Source organism: Vidua chalybeata, chromosome 14 (assembly GCF_026979565.1).
Source record: "Vidua chalybeata isolate OUT-0048 chromosome 14, bVidCha1 merged haplotype, whole genome shotgun sequence".
NCBI lineage: Eukaryota > Metazoa > Chordata > Aves > Passeriformes > Viduidae > Vidua > Vidua chalybeata.
In genome coordinates, this window is record NC_071543.1 from 996,620 (window position 1) to 1,016,544 (window position 19,925).

General features: G+C 47.9%; 1 protein-coding gene across 1 annotated transcript in view; it reads left to right on the top strand.

Moving 5' to 3' along the window:
• Positions 1-16: 16 nt before the first annotated feature.
• DRP2 (dystrophin related protein 2) overlaps positions 17-19,925 on the top strand; it is a 38,863-nt gene continuing 18,954 nt past the window's right edge. Inside the window, exons 1-4 of the mRNA XM_053955962.1 lie at positions 17-76; positions 2,045-2,151; positions 4,919-8,971; positions 16,846-16,982. Of these exons, the coding sequence (XP_053811937.1) occupies positions 16,875-16,982 (108 nt within the window). The 5' untranslated portion in view covers positions 17-76; positions 2,045-2,151; positions 4,919-8,971; positions 16,846-16,874. The remainder of the gene's footprint in view (positions 77-2,044; positions 2,152-4,918; positions 8,972-16,845; positions 16,983-19,925) is intronic.

Sequence of the window (19,925 nt, forward strand, 5' to 3'; positions counted from 1 at the left end):
CTGTCATCTCTCTTATGAAAGTGAAGACAGATGTTGAGGTTCACGAACGCTGCTAAACATCTCTGGCCTGAAGCTGGTGAGCTCTGTGTTATGTGACATCCACCTTTTTCACCCTAGTGTTTCTCTGTTGGAGTACCTGTTTTGATTGAGAAACAAACATTTTCCATCTCAAAACTGCAGTGAGCAGTGGTGCTTCATTTATAAGTAATGTTGACCACTGACCTGCCTCAGCAGCAGGTAATGAGAAACAACTTAATCAGCCTTTCTGGGGTGCTGTGCATGTCTTGGATTGGAGCAATGTGAGTTTCCCAATTCCCTATTGTACCCTGTATGAATTTTAACAGGCTATTCAAGCTGACCTTCCTGAAATTAATTTTAATTTTGAGGCTTTTGGAACAGTTTTTTTGCTAACTTTAGTAATAATGATGTTCTGGTACAGCTGGAAAGTCTGGTGTTCCATTAATGGTTTATTGGTGTGAGCACTTACACAGTGTTGCCACCAGCTCACCATTTTCTATATTGGTAAGTGCAAATGTAACTTTCCTTTGGTGTTTTTAGCTCGGTAGGTGTTGTATATTATTTGCATACATATGTATAATTCATGTTCTGTAAAATATTTCTAATGTGGAATTTTGAAAAAAGTCTTAAAAAATGTATCTTCTCCTGTCATTTCACTTTAAGTCTGAGGAGAAGCTGAGAGAAGCTGAACTGAGGTTTCTAAAATCTGAGTGAACTTTATTTTTCTGCTGTAAAACAGGACTGTTACCAACTTGAGAGTTGGGTTATATTACAATGAATTTTGCATTGTGAATCTGTGCTTTGATTCAGTAAAGGAATCAGTCTTGAGAGTGACTGTGGAGCCACTCAAGATGTTTGCTTTCTTCATCCCCTCAAAATCAGACTGGTTGAATACCACAGTTCTCAGCTCAAGTACATCTGGTTCATGTCTGAAGTATTGCCCTTCTCTTTCATCTGTGTTATCCCAAGTAGTATAAGTGCTGCTTGCTAATTTTTGTCAAGAGAAACAGATCTTCAAAACCCTGATTATATTTGTTCAACAGGAGAAACTCCACATATTAAAAATTCCTCCAAGTTGGATATGTTTCAAGATGTGGCCCTAACATATAACAAGTATTATTTTTCTGTGAAGCTACCTTCAAAAAGGTGTTGGAAATGTTATTTCCACTTATGCTGGAAAGGCTGTGTACATCTCAAAGGAGCAGTAGCCAGGAAGACAAGGCTTCCTGTTGGCTGGGTGCTGTTTGGAGTTTGTAGAAGGTACATTCCTGTCAGACTGGGGGTGCTGCCAGAGGCTTCATTTAACTTGTGAAAGATGCCCAGGTTCTTAAGAGTGTCTGTGATGTGTGTAAATGTATTTAAAGCAGCTTATAGCAGAATACTTTAGGATATACTGAATGTTTTACAGTTGCTGGTCCCTGAGATCAGTTTTCCCTTGGGGTTGGTGTTTGGTTGAGGAAACACAGAATCATGTTACAGAAGACTTGCAGCATCACAGGTCTTTATTATACCCTGTGTTGTGAAAAGTATTGAAGCAGAATGCAGTTTTGACATTGAAATGCATGGGCTGGGCACTTAGAAGTGCAGAACTACAGCAACAGGGTATATAACTTGATTTTAATGTCAAGTTGTTTTTTATGTTTGTTGGCTTGGTTTGTTTTTGTTTGTGGGGGGTTCTTAGTTTTGTGTTTGTGTGGGTTTTTTTCTTTTTGTTGTTTTGTGGTGGTGTCTTTTTTTTTTTTTTCCTTGTTGGACAAGATGCCTGTTTAAAATCCATCCCATGCAGCAAAAATGTGCCTGGTATTATTGGGCACCAGAGATTACTTTTAGCCTCTTTATGCTGTGGTAACTCTTGTCTTTTTTGGCATTTGGCTATTTTTCTTCTCTTTTTTTCCCTCTAACTGTCTGAGTAGCATTGCACTTGAGCATAAGAATGGCCCTTTTAAGGGGGAATGTGCTACTGTACTTTTTTTTTTTTTTCTTATCTTTTTTCCCCTGCTTGCTCTTTGCATTTGAATCATCACAGCAAATTTTGCAGACCATTTTCTGTTAAAAGCATGTGCTCAAAGACTTGGCTGACCACAGCTGCTCTGAGGACTAAAATGGACATAGTCAAGACCCATCCATTTCCTGGTAAGTGATAAATGAGTAATTTACCTCTCATGCCTATTTCTGCCCATTGTAAGGTAGGTGGACACTATAAAATTGTAGCAGAAACAACAGTGCTGGGGTGTTATTTATCACAAGGCTTCTGCAGGCTCTTGATTTAGGAGTTTTGTAATATCATAAACAGGCCATGGCAGTGGCCATTTCAGTTTAGCTGCACCCTGTAGCATTGCTAGTAGCTTTTTATCTGATTTCAAAAAGTGAGGCCTCTCCCTTTGGTAAAAATCTGAGTGGGTATTAAATAGGATTTCCAAGTACTGGGCCAGAACCCTGTCTGGGGTAAGCAGCCACAGCTCCACTAATTTCTAATGGATCTGTGTTGAGTTGCACCAGCTGAACATCTGGTGCCCAGTTCCACAACCAAAGCCATTAACCCCTCCCTGTCAGACACAGTGGGCATTATGCATCTGAAAATCCAAATGCCTTGGGCTAGAGTTAATATGAATTCTTCTGAAGACATGTTTGCTTTGTGCTGCTGTTCATCTTTTTTATTTTGTGGTGAGAGACTCATTTGTGCATCTTCATGCATCAGAATCTACTGCCCTTTCAGAGAGTGCTTGCTCTGAAAGAGTTAATAATTTCAACCTGTTTTCAGCTGGAATGAAGAAACTGGTTCCTCTGTATCCCTGCTTTCTATTCTTTTTTTGGCCTACTTCCCTCTGCTTGTGTTTTGCATTCCTAATGCCATGAATAAATCAGGACCCAAGGATTTAGAAGGTGGTACAGCTGTAACCACTCAGAAAATGGAATCTGTGAGGCTTGTACTGCAGCTCTGACAACTGCCAATATGGGTGCTCCTGAACTCTTCTAAACATTTAACTGCCACCAAAATAAAATTCACTTTGCCTTTTTTGATACAATGTTTGAGATTTTTGTGCCTCTACCCACTGTCTCCTCACTTGGTCACCTTTGTCTTTTAGGCAAAGCTCAGTTGTAAGGCCTCTAGGGCAGGGTGGTCACCTCCTGGCTGCTGTGACAGAATGGCTTATCACAAATTGTGCACAGTGGAGACAGGAGCAAGGGAAACTGTGGGATCTGACCTGGCAAAGGGTTCATTTTCTCCATAGAATCACAGCACAGTGAAACTCCTGCCTGGCTGTTGTCCTAGATCTTCTGTAACTTGTCATTAATAATACACACTGGGCTGATTTGTAGCTCCATGGCTCCTGAGAGAGTGTGTGAGAGAGCTCTTTATGTGCTCTTTAGTCAGAGGATGCATCTAGTCTGCATGAAAAATAACAGAGATTGGTAAAAAGATTGCTCTGGATGATGAATATTTTGAAAGAACAAAGTCTTCAAGTATTTTCTTCCAGGAAAGATGACTTACGTTTCACCAATGGGTTTCCCTCATTATGGCTATGCTTTTTAAAATGGAAGCAACAATTATGTTCTTATGAAGGTTGGATGCCACCAAACCTTGCTTTTTGACCAAGAGTGCCTTTTATGTCCTTAGCATTTGGTGATGTGGTTTTAGGCACAGAATTCCTGAGAGAACTGTATGTAGCTGTTAGACCTGTCCAAGTAATTATAGTTGGCAAGGGAGGTGTTGAAGTACATAAATAACATCCTGCAAGGTGTGTGTGTACCTTGTGAGGATGCCTCTCTGCCTCTCTGCTTCCTGTCTCGTAGGAGTAAAAAGTCTGCATAACAGAGGGTAAGATTTTTTTTTTTAATAAAGGCTTTAATCTCCAGGCTCACTCTTGCACAAATGTAGAAACCAAAACAGTTGCTCTTAAAAAATAAAACCAAAAAAAAGCTGCAGGTACCTACACAGGCTCTAAATACCATTTTAACCTTGACAGTGCTTAGGAATCTGTAGGCTGAGGCGTGATCCCATTCTGCAGTTTTTAATGAGTGAACATGCATCAGGCAAGCTGTGGTACCTGCCAGAAACGTGACAGGATGGGCTGTTCCAGCACAGCCTCACTCATGGGATATTTCAGTCACTGTAATGTGGCTGAGCTCCTGAGCTTCAGGCACGGGGTTTAGGCTGCAAATTGCAACAGATACCTTGAAACATTTTACTCTCTGCCCAAATCCTTTGGGCTCTTCCTTTCAAGAATTCAGGGATAAGCTTCTGCTGTGAACATATATTTTTATGTGCAGCTGTATTGCTGTGCAGCCTGACTTGCTCTGCTCCAGTGTCGGTGCTGCCAGTGTGATCTCTGCAGGAAGAGGCTGCTCTCTGCAGGTTTCCTCCCAGCCCTCTCTCTCGAGTCTCTGGGCCTGTAACATCCCCCATCATGGCTTGTTGTGCACGGATCACTAAGCAGTTTCCTTTCTCTTAGGGCACCTCTGTTCTGCGTCCAAGTGAATCTTCAGCAGCTCCTGTGTGATTGCTTTCCTGCTCCTTTGAGGGCCCAGTAAATAAGGAGGGGGATGGAAAGCACATTGTAAACATGCTGACAGCTTTTGAAGAACAAAACAGCCCCTCAAATCTGCCTTGTCTGCCTTACCCTCCTCTCCTGCATGCTTTTGCTTTCTTTTCTACTATTTTCTCCTTTCTCTTTTCTTTCTCCCTCTCCTCCCCCAAATTCTTTTACATTCTTTTGATACCCACTCCTCTTTCTTTTGGCACTTACTGCTCTGAAAAGATTTCCTTCCTCCCTTATAGTCTCTATTTCTCATTTGGGGGGATTGTTTCAGGGCCCGTGTGGGAACAAATTAAAAGGGGGATTAATTCTGAGTGCATGGCTTGCATCAGTTCTCTGCCCATTCTTCTCTCTCACCCCAGGTACCACGTATTTAGAAAGTACCCTGCTGTTTTTTCTAAATGCTTTCAGCAGGGTAGAATCTGCTCTGAGAAGGTTTTTGTGCTTATTGATGCCGGCAAAAGAGGTACAGTTATTTATTTTATATCAGTTATTTAAACAAAACAAGGAAAAATGCCCCCCCAGGATGTTACAATATCCAGTTAACGAAATTATTTTCTTAGGGCCCTAATTCTAGTTTTGTTCTCCCTTGTTAAAGGGAGGCTCTTTGTGCTCTGCTCCCAGCCTGCTGGCCTGTCTAATGTACTGGAATTGATGGGCAGGTCTGTCTCTTTGTGCAAGACCTGTTCCTCTGGCTTCCCCTTCCCAGGTAGGAACAGCACAACCACTGAGATCCATGTTCCTGAATCAAAACAGAGCTGCAGCTCTTTGGTTGTGAGCAGCTGTGAGAGAACACAGTGCTGTCTGATGCTTCAGTTAGGAGGAGACTCAGGTGAGGGAGCCCTGTGTCTCAGGAAAACAGGCATTTGTAGGCTCTTGGGGAGAAATTGGATTTCTTCAAGCCATAAGGGACCTCGTCCTGGCTCACAAGCCTCTCACTAAACTCTTCTTCAGCAGATGGCTCCACAAGGACTGTGGGTGTACGGCTCTAGGGAAAGTGCTCTTCTTGGTCTCTGCCTGTATTCTCCTTTTAACAAGGATAAGTCTGCATTCTGTTCCTGGCTGAAGTGTCTTTCTCCAAACCACTTTAATTGGGATAAATGGATAAATTTGAGCTTTACTCTGAAAGGGAAAGAATGTACCAAAGTTTCCAAAGGATGGTAACAATAATTTCTCTTCTGTTCTAGAGAGAAGAACTTTCTTTTTCAGGAGATGTGTTGTTTCAAAGGAGCACATTTTGGGAACCAATTCCCTGTGACAAGGACTACTTTAGAAGATAAAGTTAATTGGGGGAACTTATGGGAAGAAAAACGTAGAAGTAATAGCCTTTAATTATATTGAACCCTGAAGTTTTATGTTGAAAATGTGAATGCCAGAATTTTAGGTAATGTTTTTATTTGGTTGGTAATGCGAGAATAATTAGTGTTATGGATATTCCAGTTTAATAGTGATTAATAATAATGGATTTGTATATGGAGAATGTAATAGAGAATTTAGGCTGAAAGCAAACACAGCCCTTATTTCTAGCTGTTAAAACTTGCAAACGAAAAATACTGTCTCTGTGAGCGTGTCTCTCTCTCTATGTCAATTTCATGTTCAAGCCTTATAAAACCTGTCCCGGTTTTTACCTATTGTATGATTGTTCACTGTATTTACCACTGTGCATATTGAGATGTCCCTGTTGGGAGGTGGACATTGCTTGTTTTCCTAACAAGGTACATATGTGCTGTTTCATAAAACAGAAAATGTCTGAAATGTTTCGTTAGGGGAATACATAAACTAAGTACCAGTGTATCTTCTGGAAGCTCAGCTCTTGGAGCTCCTTGGGAGATTTTTTTGGCTTAAGTTCTCTTCAGAACTCAAAGTACACCAAATTTAGCCTCTCATCTCAGAAACCTTCCCATACACTTAAAAAAGTTGTAGTGCTTATGTGAAAACTGCGATTATGACACATCTGAGTTGGTCTCCCTCGTTCCCCTTGAGTTCTGAATTCCTCCTCTCCCTGCCCTAATTATATCCTTAAAACAGAAAGTATTGGAGGACTTGGGAAGATGTTCCCAGCCCTGGAAGCATCTCTCCCAGCAGAGATTCTAGTTTGCCTCATAATTTAAACTAAACTGCCACAAGAGATTTTTTTTTTCTCTACTGCAGTTAAGCAATCAATAATTGAGGATGCCTGTACAGGAAAGCACCTTGTTTTTGTGGCTCATGCTGTCTGTTCATATCTCTGTGCTCATGTCTGTCTTGTGTGCATGTATAAATTGGCTTGATATGTTTATCCATGTTGTCGTGTCCCTTACAGCTGCTGCTGGTGACAGACACACGCTGCCATCGGATTTGGTCGTGTCTCTCTGGAGAATGGTGTCTTTGGCCTGGACAGCCCTTCCAGACTCTGCTGTTATTTCCCCCCTCACTCTCCTTATTTAACCCAAGATTTCTTATTTGTGTGTGTGCACAAAAATAGCCCAGCAGAGTCTCTGCTCATTTTTGTCTTCTGATCCATATCTGGTTTTTTTGGTCTAAATACAGCTTTCCAGGAGGGATTTTATTACATCAGTACAGCTGTTGTGGAAGCAGAAGCTATTGAAGCTTTTAAGAGCAGAAGGTGTGGAGTGAATAAGTATTCTTGGGTTGGTACTCCAAGTATTCAGTGTTGCTCCTTTTGGAACCAATGATAAGGAGGCTGCTATTTAAAAATCTCCTTTCAGTGTAGTTACAGGAGTTTTCTGTGCCTCACTGTGCTCTGCTCCTGACTCCTGGTGCACCCACCAGGTTCTAGCTGGTACCATCACAGGGAGCTCACTGGTTTCTTGAGGGCTCTCTCAAACGTATTTCGCACACGATCTACTATATTTTGAGTTTTAAACCTTCTCCATGTTTAAATTGGTGACCTAGAAAAGCTTTTGATCCATTTGCATCCCTGTGGCGTGGCATTAAAGTTTTGCTCTGTAAGGTGCCCAAACTGGTTGAAAGGGGGTCGTGGGCTCCCCACCCTGCTGGGCACAGCCCTGGGCTGGGCTGGGCGCTGTCCCTCTGTGCAGCACCATCTCCTGACCCACAGGAAGCCCCGTGATGCTGCAGAGAGTTTGCCAGTTATTTCCATTGCTGGCTTGACCAGGAGTGACTTTTTCGGGAATATAGTGGAGTTGTGAAGCTGTTACATTGCTGGGTCTGAGTGAACCTGCATTTTGGAATACACCTGAGATGGGGAATATATGTATAGAAATGGAAAATGTTTACAAACAGCACTGATATTTCTGGGTAACATAACCGTGTGAGCAGAAAAATATCATCCTTAGTCTGTCAACTCTGGGGTAAAAAGGGTTAAGACTCATTAAAGACTGTTCTGACAAGGACTGGGAAGATTGTATTTTCTGACTTTTAATTTTCCCATGGAGAGGCTGAGACAGTCTAGTGTTTAACAGAGCTGGGATTACATTTGAATCCTCTTTCTCACCAAGTAATTTAATTCTGTTTCTTTTTGTGTTGTATGAAAATAACATCACTTGGTGGCTTGAGCAGTTTGAAATCCTTGTGTGGAATTATCTGAAGAACTGTAAACTTGTTATCTATGGACCAAAATCCCAACTCTATCTGCTTGTGTCCTCATCCAAGCTAGCAGCTCAAATCCTTCTGTTTCTTGTCAGCTGAGACAAGATACCCTGACATTTAAAAGATCTCCCCAGCCTGGAGAATCGCCTCCTTTCTTTACTTATTTTTATTTTTAAGAAGACTAGGAAGCACATCTGAAATTGAGTAATAAACCTATTTTTGCTCCTTTCATTTTAAAACAGGCTATTCTTAAATTATAAAATCTTGTGTCAGATACCCAAATTGTGGTTAAGGGAGGAGGCGAATGTGTCTGGCGTTTTCCAGCACACGCGTGGCCATATCTAACCTAAAATGAGAGACGCGAGCCCCGAGAGGCGGTGGGAGATGTCGGCGAGCAGCGGGCAGCGTGTCTGAGCCCAGCAGCTCGTGTCGGGTCTCCAGAGGTCAGACCACGGCGCTTGCTGTGTGTTTGTACATCTCCCCTCCTCCCTTTTCTTTCTTTCCCCCTTTCCATGTGTGTTTTGTCTCCTCCTCCCGTGCGTGCCTGTCTTTGCATCCCCACTCTTCTCCCTCCCCTCCTCCGGATCGATCGCCGGCCGAGCTCTCCGAAGGGCCGGGCACTCGGTGGGCTCGTCCTTGCTCCCCGCTGTGTTTTGCAGAGTCAAGGGTATCTCTTTGGAGCTCGGCGAGATGCTGTTGGCGGCGATGTGATCGCATAGCAACACAGCAGCCGGGGCGGTGGAGGAGGAGAGGCAGCGGTGCTGAGCCTCAGCATGCATCCCTGCCACAGGGACTCCTCTGCTGATTCACACGCAGCCCCGCTGCCCGCTGCTCCCGCGGCTCACACCTGGCGGACTCCGAAGGTAGGCCATGACAAAATTTGTTTCCCGCTCAGGTCCTGCCTGGGTTGGGAAAGGGGAGAATTTGGACTGATGGTTTAAGCTGGGAAATGCGCTCTTTGGGGGTGTGTGTCCCTTGGCAGCAGCGCTGCCCATGCATGTGCGGGTGAGGAAACTTGCGGAGAAGAAAAGAAGGGTGTCAGGGGGAGAGCAAGAGACGTGGCCAAGACCATTTCCACAAGGGAGAGGCTCGGGACCAGTTAGGATGCGGATTCCCGAGGCAAACAACAGGCTCCAGCATGCCGGTTTCAGCGGCTGTGATGCTTTGCACATTGAAGGCTTATTTACCCTGGCAGTGTTTCCGCCCGGGCTGAAGGGCTGCTCCGGGCAGGGAGCGTGGTGCCCTTCTAGCATCTTCCTGACAGGATCGAGCAGCAGGGCAAGGCAGGCACCCAAATATTCCTCACGTAGTGAGCAAGGATCAGCCCACAGTCCCAGGTGTGCCCTTTCCATTCACTACCTTACACGGTCCAGCCTTGCTCCTTTTTGTGTCCGCCCTCCCCTCCCCCAGCTTCTCCCCAGCTCCTTTCACTCATCGTTCCTCCTCCCCTCTCGAGGGCTTGTATTGCCACCACTGACCTTCCCCTGGATGCAGGCAGCCCTGACCGACTGCAGGATTGCCTGCAGGAAGCACAGGACCTTTCCTGCTCCCTAGGGCTCAGCACTCTGCCTCCCTCTCCCTGCCAGACAGGACAGCCTGGCCTGTGGATTCTCAAGATTTAGTGCCACAGATGATTACAGGTGCCAGCTTGTTTCCTTCAGCCTTACCTCCAGCACGGCGTCACAGCTGTGGAGGTCCACTGGTGGAAGTGCCAGCATTGTATTTGTGGGGTTTCAATGCTGAAATCACTCATGTGCAGTGACAGGGGTGTGGAGCAATTACTCCCATGCCCTTAAATGCCATGCTTTCTCTGGAAGAAACCAATGTTTGTTTGTATTTTGAGTTTTAGTGATGAAAAAAAAAAAAGTCTAGTCCGTTTGCTTTCCTTGTGCACTAATCCAAGGCCTCTCACACCTCTCTATCTTGGACCTGTGAGAGTTCTTGTTTGGTTATTCTCATTAATGGCCTTTCCTGCCTGACCACAGTGCCCTTGTTGAGGAAGCTGTGTGAGGTCCCAGCCACAAGGTTCAGCTGTGCTGGGAGGGTTTCCATTCCCCTGGCACTCATGTGTGGCTCTGGTGCCATCTCACACCCTCCCCTGCCAGCTCCCTGTGCTGAAAGCTCTTTCTCTGCTGCTGTGGGAGCTGTCCAGGCAGGCTTCTGGAGACAGCAAGGACGTGGTGGCACTCTGGAAAGGAACTGGACCACGGTCTCTTTTTGCAGCAGTGCCCAGGAATGTGAGTGCCTGGAGTGCTGGGAGGGGAAGTGTTGGAGTGGTGCTGTGCTCAGGTCCTCTCTGTCAGCAGAAGGAGCTGAGCTGAGATGAGGATCATGTCTCTGGATTAATACCTGAGTCAGATCAGTGCTGCTCTCTAAAACTGGCCAGGACTGTAACTGTAAATGGGGCTGCTCAGGTTGGAGTGGCTCTTTGCAAAACTAAACAAAGTGAGAGTGGGAAGGGATTAAATGAATGGGTTCAAACAAAAGTCCTGAGTTCTGGAGACATGTGGTAAATTTCTGAATATAATCATGTTTTGAGAAATACGTTCAAGGCTTTCACTTCAGCCTGGATGTCTATGATAAAAACATAGCAAAGGAGTTATGAGTCTTGTGAAATAAGGCATACTGACCAGAAAGAATTCAGTCTTCAAAAAACTGTCACTTTCATAGGTGTATGAAGATGAAACCAGTCTTTTCAGAATTGAGCCCAAATAGCACCATCCCATTTTCCTTTGCTGTTTCCCTTCGCATAAGAATAAGGTCACTCTGATACATCTCAAGTAGGGATAGGAAATGTGACTCCATGGGGCACACAGTCTGGTCATAAACTTCGTGGCCTCAGAAGGCCAGAGAACCTTGTGCTTTGGCAGGGAGTTTATAATAAAGACTCCCTTGGGGGCAAGGCAGAGTATTCAGTTTAGAGAAGCAGGTGCCAGCTTTACAGTGAGAATGAGAAGCAAAGTGCCAAGGCAGCCAGGAGTCTGCAGCGTTACCTTGGCCATCAGAGCTGAGGGTGGGTGTGCTCTTCCCACTGTTGTTGATCAGTTACACAGCGTGGCAAATGGGTGATGTGCTTTTCACAATGCAGCAAAACTTGTTTGCTGCTTCCAGCAGCAGGGAAGGGAAGTTTCAGGTGTTTAGAGGAGAAAGGCAAATGCAAGGCTTGAGGTTTTTGCTGGCTTAAGTTGGCAGGTTTCAGGGCTACAGGAGCCACGTTTCTGAAGGAATGTCTTCAATTTTTATGCTCGGTGCAACCTTCTTTCAGTCATTAAGTGATTTCCCCCCTATTCTGCTGTCCCTTTTGGGAGGTTGCTGCTTGCTCTTCCCCTGCTCCTTCTGTCTCTCAGGTATAGCAGGCAGCAGCTTCTCTGTGTGCAGCACAGCAGGGCTGTGGGCTCACAGCTGGGTCCTCTGCCTGCTTGAGTCATTATTTCAGTACTTTAAGCTGCTAAGAGATGGGACGAGTTCCTAGGAAAAGTCAGCTTTAGAGGGAGCAACTTAAAACCCAGCTGGGAGTCTGAAACGACATGCAAAAGAAATGTAGGTTTTTCAATCTTCCTTAAAAAAAATCCCCGAAGTTATTTTTGAGCAGAGAGAGGGGGGTAGTCAGTTCTACATGACCGTGCTGTGGGCAAACACCCACACTCACCTGGTGAGGTGGGGACATCATCATCACCACAGTTTCCTAGTATAAAGCCAACTGGTGAAATGTGTCAGTTTGAGATGGTGTGAGTGTGTATGTTCTGTTGCTGAGGAAAATGGAGAGTGAGTGAGCCAGGGGAAAGGATGCTGCTTCCTTATTAAGATGTGTGGCACCTGATTATCCGCTGAATTAAAATAACATTTTGGTTATGAGCTCAAAGTCCAAGTGGCCATTTGAGAAAGGAGCTCATTAGGTGTGAGAGTCCCCACTTCACTCCCCCTCAGTGAATAACACATCTTCTGAGCTGCTTGCTCACTACCAGATACAGCCAAGGTTTTATGTTACTTCTCATGGACAGGTGCTTAATTGAAGCACCCTTCATTTTTAATTAATAAAGGGGACCTGGTTGTTTGGTGGAAGTGCAGTGTGAAGCCCAGTGGCAGCTTTGGCCTCTGGGACTTTTAGCCCTCAGATGATGGGGTTGGAAATGCTCCCACATGTGGAAGATTGCTGATAGTCCCCCTTCAGGGTACACAGGAGCACATAACAACCAGGAGAACATTGGGATGATTTTTTGTGGGAGTGTGTTTGGGTATCTATTCTGGGTTTGGAAAGAGAGGGAGATGAAAGGCCTGCGCTCTGAGAGGGAATTGTGTTGTTTTTATGTTGATCCCACTGGGAGAAAGGTTGCTTCTCTCTCACCAAACCTTGACCAGTGGGGTCTTGGGAAGTAGGTCATCTGGCCTGCGATCTCAGGCTTAAATTATTTACTTACAAGCGCAGAAAATAATTTTTTGGTGAAAGAGGATGTGTTGTTACACTGTCGAGGGAGTCCTGCTGTCTGCCAGCCTGGGAATGCTGCCTTTGTTAGCATCTACATGGGAGCTGAACTCTGAAATATCCACAAGCCTCCCACCTTTCCCCTTAAAGGACACTGAACATGCTGAGCTAAAATGTTATTACTTCTCTGTACTGTAAGTCAAACAACAACAAAGTCATTAACATTTCCAGCAGCAGGGAACATGTTTGTATTTCCACCCTCCTCGTAGGATAAAGGCTGAGCTGAGCTGCCTTGCCTCAAGATGTTCCCATATTTTTTTCCTTATAGGCCAAGATCCGAAGTGGAAAGTTTCAGGGAAGAATGTTTCGGAGGAAATTAGGAATTCAAAGCATAAACTATGTGATTGGGAGACCTCTTGAACTATATGCTGTGTTTGCTGCTGTTATATGTGGTAGAGAGCTGGAAATTCAACATCTGACATTACACTCTACTGCCTGTGACAGGTTTCTAATCTTGGGGGGTGCCTTTAGCCACAGAAGGTCAGCTGCAGTGGAAATTCCATTATGTTTGGGAGAGTTTGTGTATGGGTTTCTATCAGGAGGATTTTAAGCAAATGCAGCAACATTGGAGAATATTGTGCACCATGTGCACTGGTGGTAAGCTGTCACCTTCCTTCTGGCTGGGCTGGAGAAGAGGTGCTGCAGGAGCTGGGACAGCCTCTCCAGCCAGCCAGTGATGCTGCTGCAGCAGGTCTGGAAAGCAGAGAGAGCACAGAGATCCCTGAGTGGTGCAGTGAGTTGGGTGACAGAGCTGAAGCAGAAGTGGTTGAGCAAAGGCTATTCCAGCTGCCTTTGTCAGACTGCCTGGAAAGAAGGGAGTAGGACAGGCTCTCTGATGCTGAATTTGTAACAGGTACAGCTCATGTAGGAGGAGAAAAAAGGCAAATACTTTGGTTTTAATACACTTCAATGCTCAAGCATTCAACTGTTGAAAAGTAACATACAGATTTTTGGCTTTCTCATTTTTCAACTAGGGGATCATCAAGGTCTCAACTGTGGTGGTTGCTTGGGTACTAAAGAGTTTGGAAGCTCTAGCACAGCACTGTGGAACATGCACTGCTTCATTTCTTAGGGTGTACTGAGAGCAGAGGCAAGCGTTGTGTGCGTTCCATGGGGGAGGATGCAAAACAGCACCAGGTAATGAGGTTCTACCTGATGCTTCTGAGGACTGATCTGACCACCTTTGTGCCTGGAGTGGGACCTCCAGTCTCTCACCACAGGTGAGAGACACCAGTGGAAGAGGTTTCCCTCCTTGCTGCCTCCACTGTGTGAGTGCAGTGCCTCAGTCCCTGCTGCATGGTGACTCTACAACTGCTTCTTGCAGTGCCCGCCTGTGGAAATTCTCACCTGCTTCTGCTCACCTGAGCCTTAATGTTTGTTCTGCTTGCACAGAAATGTGCCCAGGGGACCAAGCTCACTGTATATCTGTTTGAACAGCCTGACCACGTTGTTCCCTGAGTCCTCCAAAGGAGAATCTCACAACTCCTTTTCAGTTTGAGGTTTGGACTAGGCTGTGGGGATGATACTTTTTGTTGTCTGCACTTAAATCTGGTTTGTATGATGTTGAACCTTGGCTATAATATGCTGGGTTTTCAGTACCAACCTAAAGCAGAGTGCAGAAGATGAATGGTGGTGTGGGAGAGGCAGAGTGGATCACAGGTTTGGCTCTTGACAGGCACAGGCATCAGGCAATAGGAATTTAGCCAGGAAGCATCCACAAAATCACTGCTCCACATGCTGCAGTGCCCAGCCCCAGAGCTGTCTGGAAGCACTGAAGTAAGAGTGCCAGAACTGGAGCTGTTTTGTGTGCCTCAGCAGAGAGGCAGAGCAGATCCAAGAGCATTTCTCCTTGCTTGGTTCCAGTAATAGCAGGGAATTTGGCAAGGGGTCATATGGAGCTGTTGCCTTGCCTGCAGACGTGCCTCTCCGTCTGGTTGTCTCTCTCTCTCCCCCTGAATGTGCTCCTTTGTGCTGGCTGCTGTGCAGCTCAGTCACTTCCACATGATCTGAGTTCTCTACCTCTGGGCTTTGTCTTTGCTGTTGCAGAGTGGCAAAGGGCAGCTGAGCCACTGCCCTCCAACCTGCTCTAGTGTTCGTGGCAGCAAGGTGCTGCACAGGACACGACTGGGTAGGGCCCTTTGCTTGGCACTCGGCTTGTTCTGTGGCTGCTGCCTTGGACAGGCTTTAGCTCCCTGTGCCATCTGTGTCCTGATGGGCTTTGCCATCCCCGGAGGAGGTCAAGGAGCCCAGCACTCAGGAGGTGCAGCAATGGCTGTCCTTATTTCCGTGCTGCTGGCAGGGAGCGTGGACACCCTGCAGGTCCTACACATGGATACCTGCAGGACAAGGGTTTCCCACCCCTGTCTGAGGACTGCACCTGCCCCGTGCACGCACGTCTGTCACTCGGCAAAATGCAGTCAGAGCAGAGCTCGTGACCCTCCCAGGACTGCTCCTGTTCTCCGTGCCGGTGGCAGGAACGCTCAGGGGCCAGGCTGTGCTGGGAGGACTAAGAGCAGAGAGCCCCTGTGTGTGTGCTGTTGGAGGGCTGGCTGAACTCCTCCGGCCAGCACACACCACTGCAGCTTCACTGCACTGTGCCACAGAAAAACCCAGGCCTCAGGATGGCAACCACAGTGAGGCGTCTCAGAACCTCACTGGCAAAAGCCATGGATTTCCCAGTGCTGGGGAAGAGCTCAGTGGCATTCCTCTGTTAGAGGCTTTGAGGAAATACAGCTTTCCACACGCTGGGAATTGTATCTCGGCTACACTGAGTGCAATTCAGAGGAACAGAGCCCAAAGGGCACAAGCACGGGAGGAAAAGGAGGTGGTGTTACCTTCTGTCAGAAATCTCCTGTACCCTTGGGGTTGGGTGTGGTGGAATTGCACCAAGAAGCTGGAGGGCTTTGAAGACCCTGGAATTTACAATTATTAATGTGGGTCTCATAATCCCCTGCCTGCACGGGGAAAGGAGCAGGGATACACAGCCTGCAGTGCTCATTGGTGCTAATGGGCAGGAGAGGGAGAGGACGAGACCTTGGCTTGTCAGCCTGCTGGAGAGCTCAGCACAGGCTGTTCTGCTGGAAAGGGAGGGAATTATGGCTGTAAAAACCACTAAGAGATTAAAAAAAAAATCATGGGATAATCTTTTAATGTGTGTAATTGAGGGGAGAGAGGCAGTGCAGGCTCGGGCAGGGGAGTGAGGGCTGTGAGAGTGTCAGGGATGGGCGGTGAGCACAGGGCCGGGGGGATTTCTCCTCCCCTGTCCGTGCAGTGTGGCTGCTGTCAGTGCAGGATGTGCTGCCTGCTCCTGCCCTGCCAGGGCCAAGCTGCCCAGCTGAGCTGGCTGTGAAGGAGCCAGCAACCTTCTTCCTTCAGCATCGCTCATTCCCCTGAAAGCAGCCTCATGTCCACGCAGGCGTGAGCTCTGTCTGCTGGAGCAGGTGATTTTTACCTTCTAAGAGTAGGGAAGCAGTCACCAAGTTTTCTCTGAGCTTTATTTCTCATGGCTTTCTGTAAAGCTGAGATGGTGCTGGCAATGAAATGAATCCCTCTTTTAACTCATTTAGAGTCCAAACAGCAAAACCCAGTGGCATTGTGACCAGAGGTCACATTTCTGATCTACACAATAGTCAAGGGGCCACTGCTAACTGGCTTTGCAGGTCATGCAGATCAAAAATGGGGGTAATGAATGGAATTTTATAGCTCATAATGAGCAAAAACTCATAAAAAGCTAGCTCACAGTATGAGATACATGAAGCTGGGGCTCTAGGCAATTTGCCTTCTGAATATAAAAGGAAAAATATGCTTGAAAATGTTGTCTGTTATGGAGATATGTCTGTTCTGTCTAAACATAAGTTGTTCTCGATTGAAAACCATATTAGTGTACCACCTGCTAGGAAGAAAGTGAATGTTATCTCAACCAAAACTAGAACAATGGCCATGCTAGTGAGATCCTCTCCCTTTCCTTAAACCATGGGCATCTTGTGCAGTTCAAGAAACCCAACCCTTTCTGAAAGTGCAGTATAGTCTGTGGGACTTACCAACAGCGTATCAATACAGCAAATCGCATAATGAGGTGGAAAAAAAGAGTTGGGTGTTTAGATGAAACAAGATTGAAGCACTAGTAGGAGTACATCAAATTAAAGACTGCTTCCTTTTAGTCTCCAGCTCTCATGGAGGCTCTGGCAGCTGGGAAGGGGCTCAGCCCTGTGAGGAGGTGCAAGCTGACCCAGGGACTCTAACGCTGCTTTCCAGGTGCTCCATCCCCATGACCATCAGCTCTGATGCAGCCCCTGGTGATGCAGGAATGGCTCCACGTCCTCCCGCCGTGCCCTGAGTGGCACATCCCGGACCAGGCGCAGCCCGGCAGCCCTGCCCGCCCGCTGTCTCAGGTAAGAGCTGCCTCTGGGAGCCTTTCTCGTGGCAGCTTTGTGCAGAGGTTTCTGTGGGGCAAACCAGGCCCTCTGCTCCTGGTGGAAGGGAAGGCTGTCAGCTCCAGCCCCCCATCGGCTGCGCTTAAGGAGAGCGCGTGCTCTCCTCTAGCACTCCTGCTGCAGAGTTCCCCAAAGTAGGAGAAGAGAGACAACCTGCAGAGCTGGACTTTGAACCTCTTTCACAATAAAGAACGAGAGGCTACTGTTAACAGCTCTTCTGTATTTGCTTTGGCTTATTTTTCCTAGAAACTTGGAAGAATGTCAGCCTTTGGTGAAAATGTAGGTTTTCTGCTCTTCCTGGTTGCAGAGAAGAGCTTGGAAATAAGCCCCTGGTGGATGCTGTGAGGCAGAGGAGGAATCTGACCTCTTACTAATCTAATTATCTTGAGGGATAGATCTTGGCCTCCCTCCTCCTTCCCCCCTCCTTCCTCTGAGCCCCAGGCCAGGCTCCTCACTGGAGGGGAAGGTCGGTCTCTAGGGTCCCCTGGGTAAATGGCAGAGCAGGTTGAAGAACAGAAAGGTGTGCTGGCAGCTGTCTGCAAAGCTGCCTGCACTCTGCATGAGCTGTCGTGAGGTGGTTTAGCACCTCTGGTGTGGGGAAATGCTGCCTGGGCTCTGCTGGGCTGTGGAGCCCTCTTTGCCTGTAGCTGTTGGTCCCAGGGTACCTCTCATCTGTCTGGACGCTGATGGACAGTGCCAAGGCTTCCCTTGGGCACTGGCAGTGTTCTTCCCAGGACAAACGAGGTCCCAGCTCTGCCTTTTCCTTTTTTGTCGTGTTTCAAGCACGAGAAGCAAGGGCTGAGCCTGAGGTTTCTCCCTTCTGTGGCTGACGGCCACCAGCCTGGACCCGTCTGCCTCAGGGAGCTGGGATCTGCAGGGGGAAGGCAGAGCTGTCTCTGGAGAGGCTCCAGCGTGCAAGAATGAGGCAGGGGGCAGGCTCCTGGTGGCTGAGTCAGCGTTTCTTGGCCGCAGCGGGACTGTTGTGATGCTGCTGTGGGACAGTGCACAGGTGGTTCATAAACAGCCCGGCAAATGAAGTGAGGAGGGAGGGATAGAACGAGATGAGCAGGGAAAAGCCTTCCTGACGTGCCTGAGCAGTCCAAGCCTCTGTGAGGGGATCAGAGCCCTGTGGGATTTGCCGGGAGAGAGGAGGGGAGTGGGAGCAGGAGCAGTGTTAATGACAGCCCTCCGTCTGAAGGGGCTGCTGTTCCTGCCTCGGAAACAGCCTCTCTCTCTGTCCTTGCTGCTCCTGGAAGCTCTTGGCAGGCTGCAGACAACCCATCCTTAGCTGTGGCCTGGCCTCACTGAAGCCCCCTCCTCCACTCTGGGAGCTGCCCTTCCATCTGTTGGACCCGAGAGGAGCTGAGGAGAGGAGCTGGCTGTGCTGGTCCCAGAGGGAGGGTCTGCACCCATCAGATGTGCAAGCAGGGAAGGAGGGGAAGAGAGGGAGAGATACTGGGAGCTTTTCTTTCCCTCCCTGTAGGTGGAAGAGAGCATGATAAAAATTCTGGGCGTCAGGACTGTGGGGGACACAAGAAGCCAGCCCAGAGCTTTTTGGCAAAAAGAAACTATTTGCACTTGGTCCAGGCTGGCATGAACATCTGCTGGTACCCAACACCACGCTGGGGCACGGGGGGACACCAAGGGCATCTTTGACTTTTTTTGGGATTAGATCTCAGGAACCTATTTACCTTCTGGGTCACTGAGGCTTGGCGGGATGATTTCCCGGATAAATCCCTTCCCTGGCACACACCCCTGTCTGCTCTGTACGTGCTCCAGCACCAGAGCCGAGGTGTGTGCTGCTCATCCCAGCGCAGCCCCTCTGCCCTGCCCTGGCAGGGCTGGCTCTTGCAGTTCCCAGAGCAATGACCCTGCACGCACCTGCTGCCCTGCAGCGGGCACATCTCTGCCCGCCTCGTGCTCCAGGGCAGCCGCGGGGTTAAGGCAGGTTGGAGGCTGCTGGAATGCCGCTGGACAAAGCTGGGATTGAGGCTGGCCGTGAGGCGCTGCCGCCCCCCTCGCATTCCTGGGGGGTCAGTGCCCGGCGCTGCCGGTGCCTGCCCGCTCCCGGCCGGGCGCCGCCGCTGGCGGCGGCAGCGATGCTGCTCCTCCGGCGGAGCTCGGCGCGGATCTGGGGCTGAGCGCAGCGAGATGCACTTGCCACGGCCCGCGTGAGTGTTCTGCGGCCGAAAATCAACCTGCTCCAGGGTGGAGAGGGGGCGAGGGTCCGGGCTGCCGCTGCTGGGGCTCTGGGGAAGGGATGCTGAGGGGGTGCTCAGAGCGAAAGCACTTATTTCTCCCTGTGCTTGCTTGCAGGGGTTTTGTCCTAGGGAAGCAGGAGATCAGCACCTGCTCTCTGCTTGGTCACTGCTACGTAATTATCTACAAGGCTTGGGAGCTGCAGGCGTGGTGGGCTTTTAACTTCTGAAATAAGGCTGGGAGGAGTGGGTTGTCTGCAGAGCTGTGCTGCAGGTGCACCCAGGTAGAGCTGATCCCTTCCTTTGGTATCCCCTGGGATAGAGGCGAGGGCTGGAGCGTTGCTGGCAGTGCCCTGACTAACTCCAGTGCCACGAAGACCTGCACATGCAGAGTGTTGGTTTTTCTATGTGCAAGCAGCAGTCTTAGCTTGAGTGGATCATTATCTGCAGCTCCAAGAATCCTGTGAACTCTGTGGGTGATGGTTTTCTCTGTTTTCTTGGTGTTTCTGGAGTGGCAGGATGGGGAGGCAGAGCACAGCCTGTTGGATGTTTTTAGATGAATCAAACTTAGCACCAGTCTTGGCGATCGTTTGATTTTTCTCTGAGAACTGGTGTGGAGGGGGTATTTTTAGCTGTGCAGCCAAATTCCTTGTCTGGTTGTTTTCTCCTGCCTGTTGTTTCCCTTGGCTTGGCTGCATCGCTT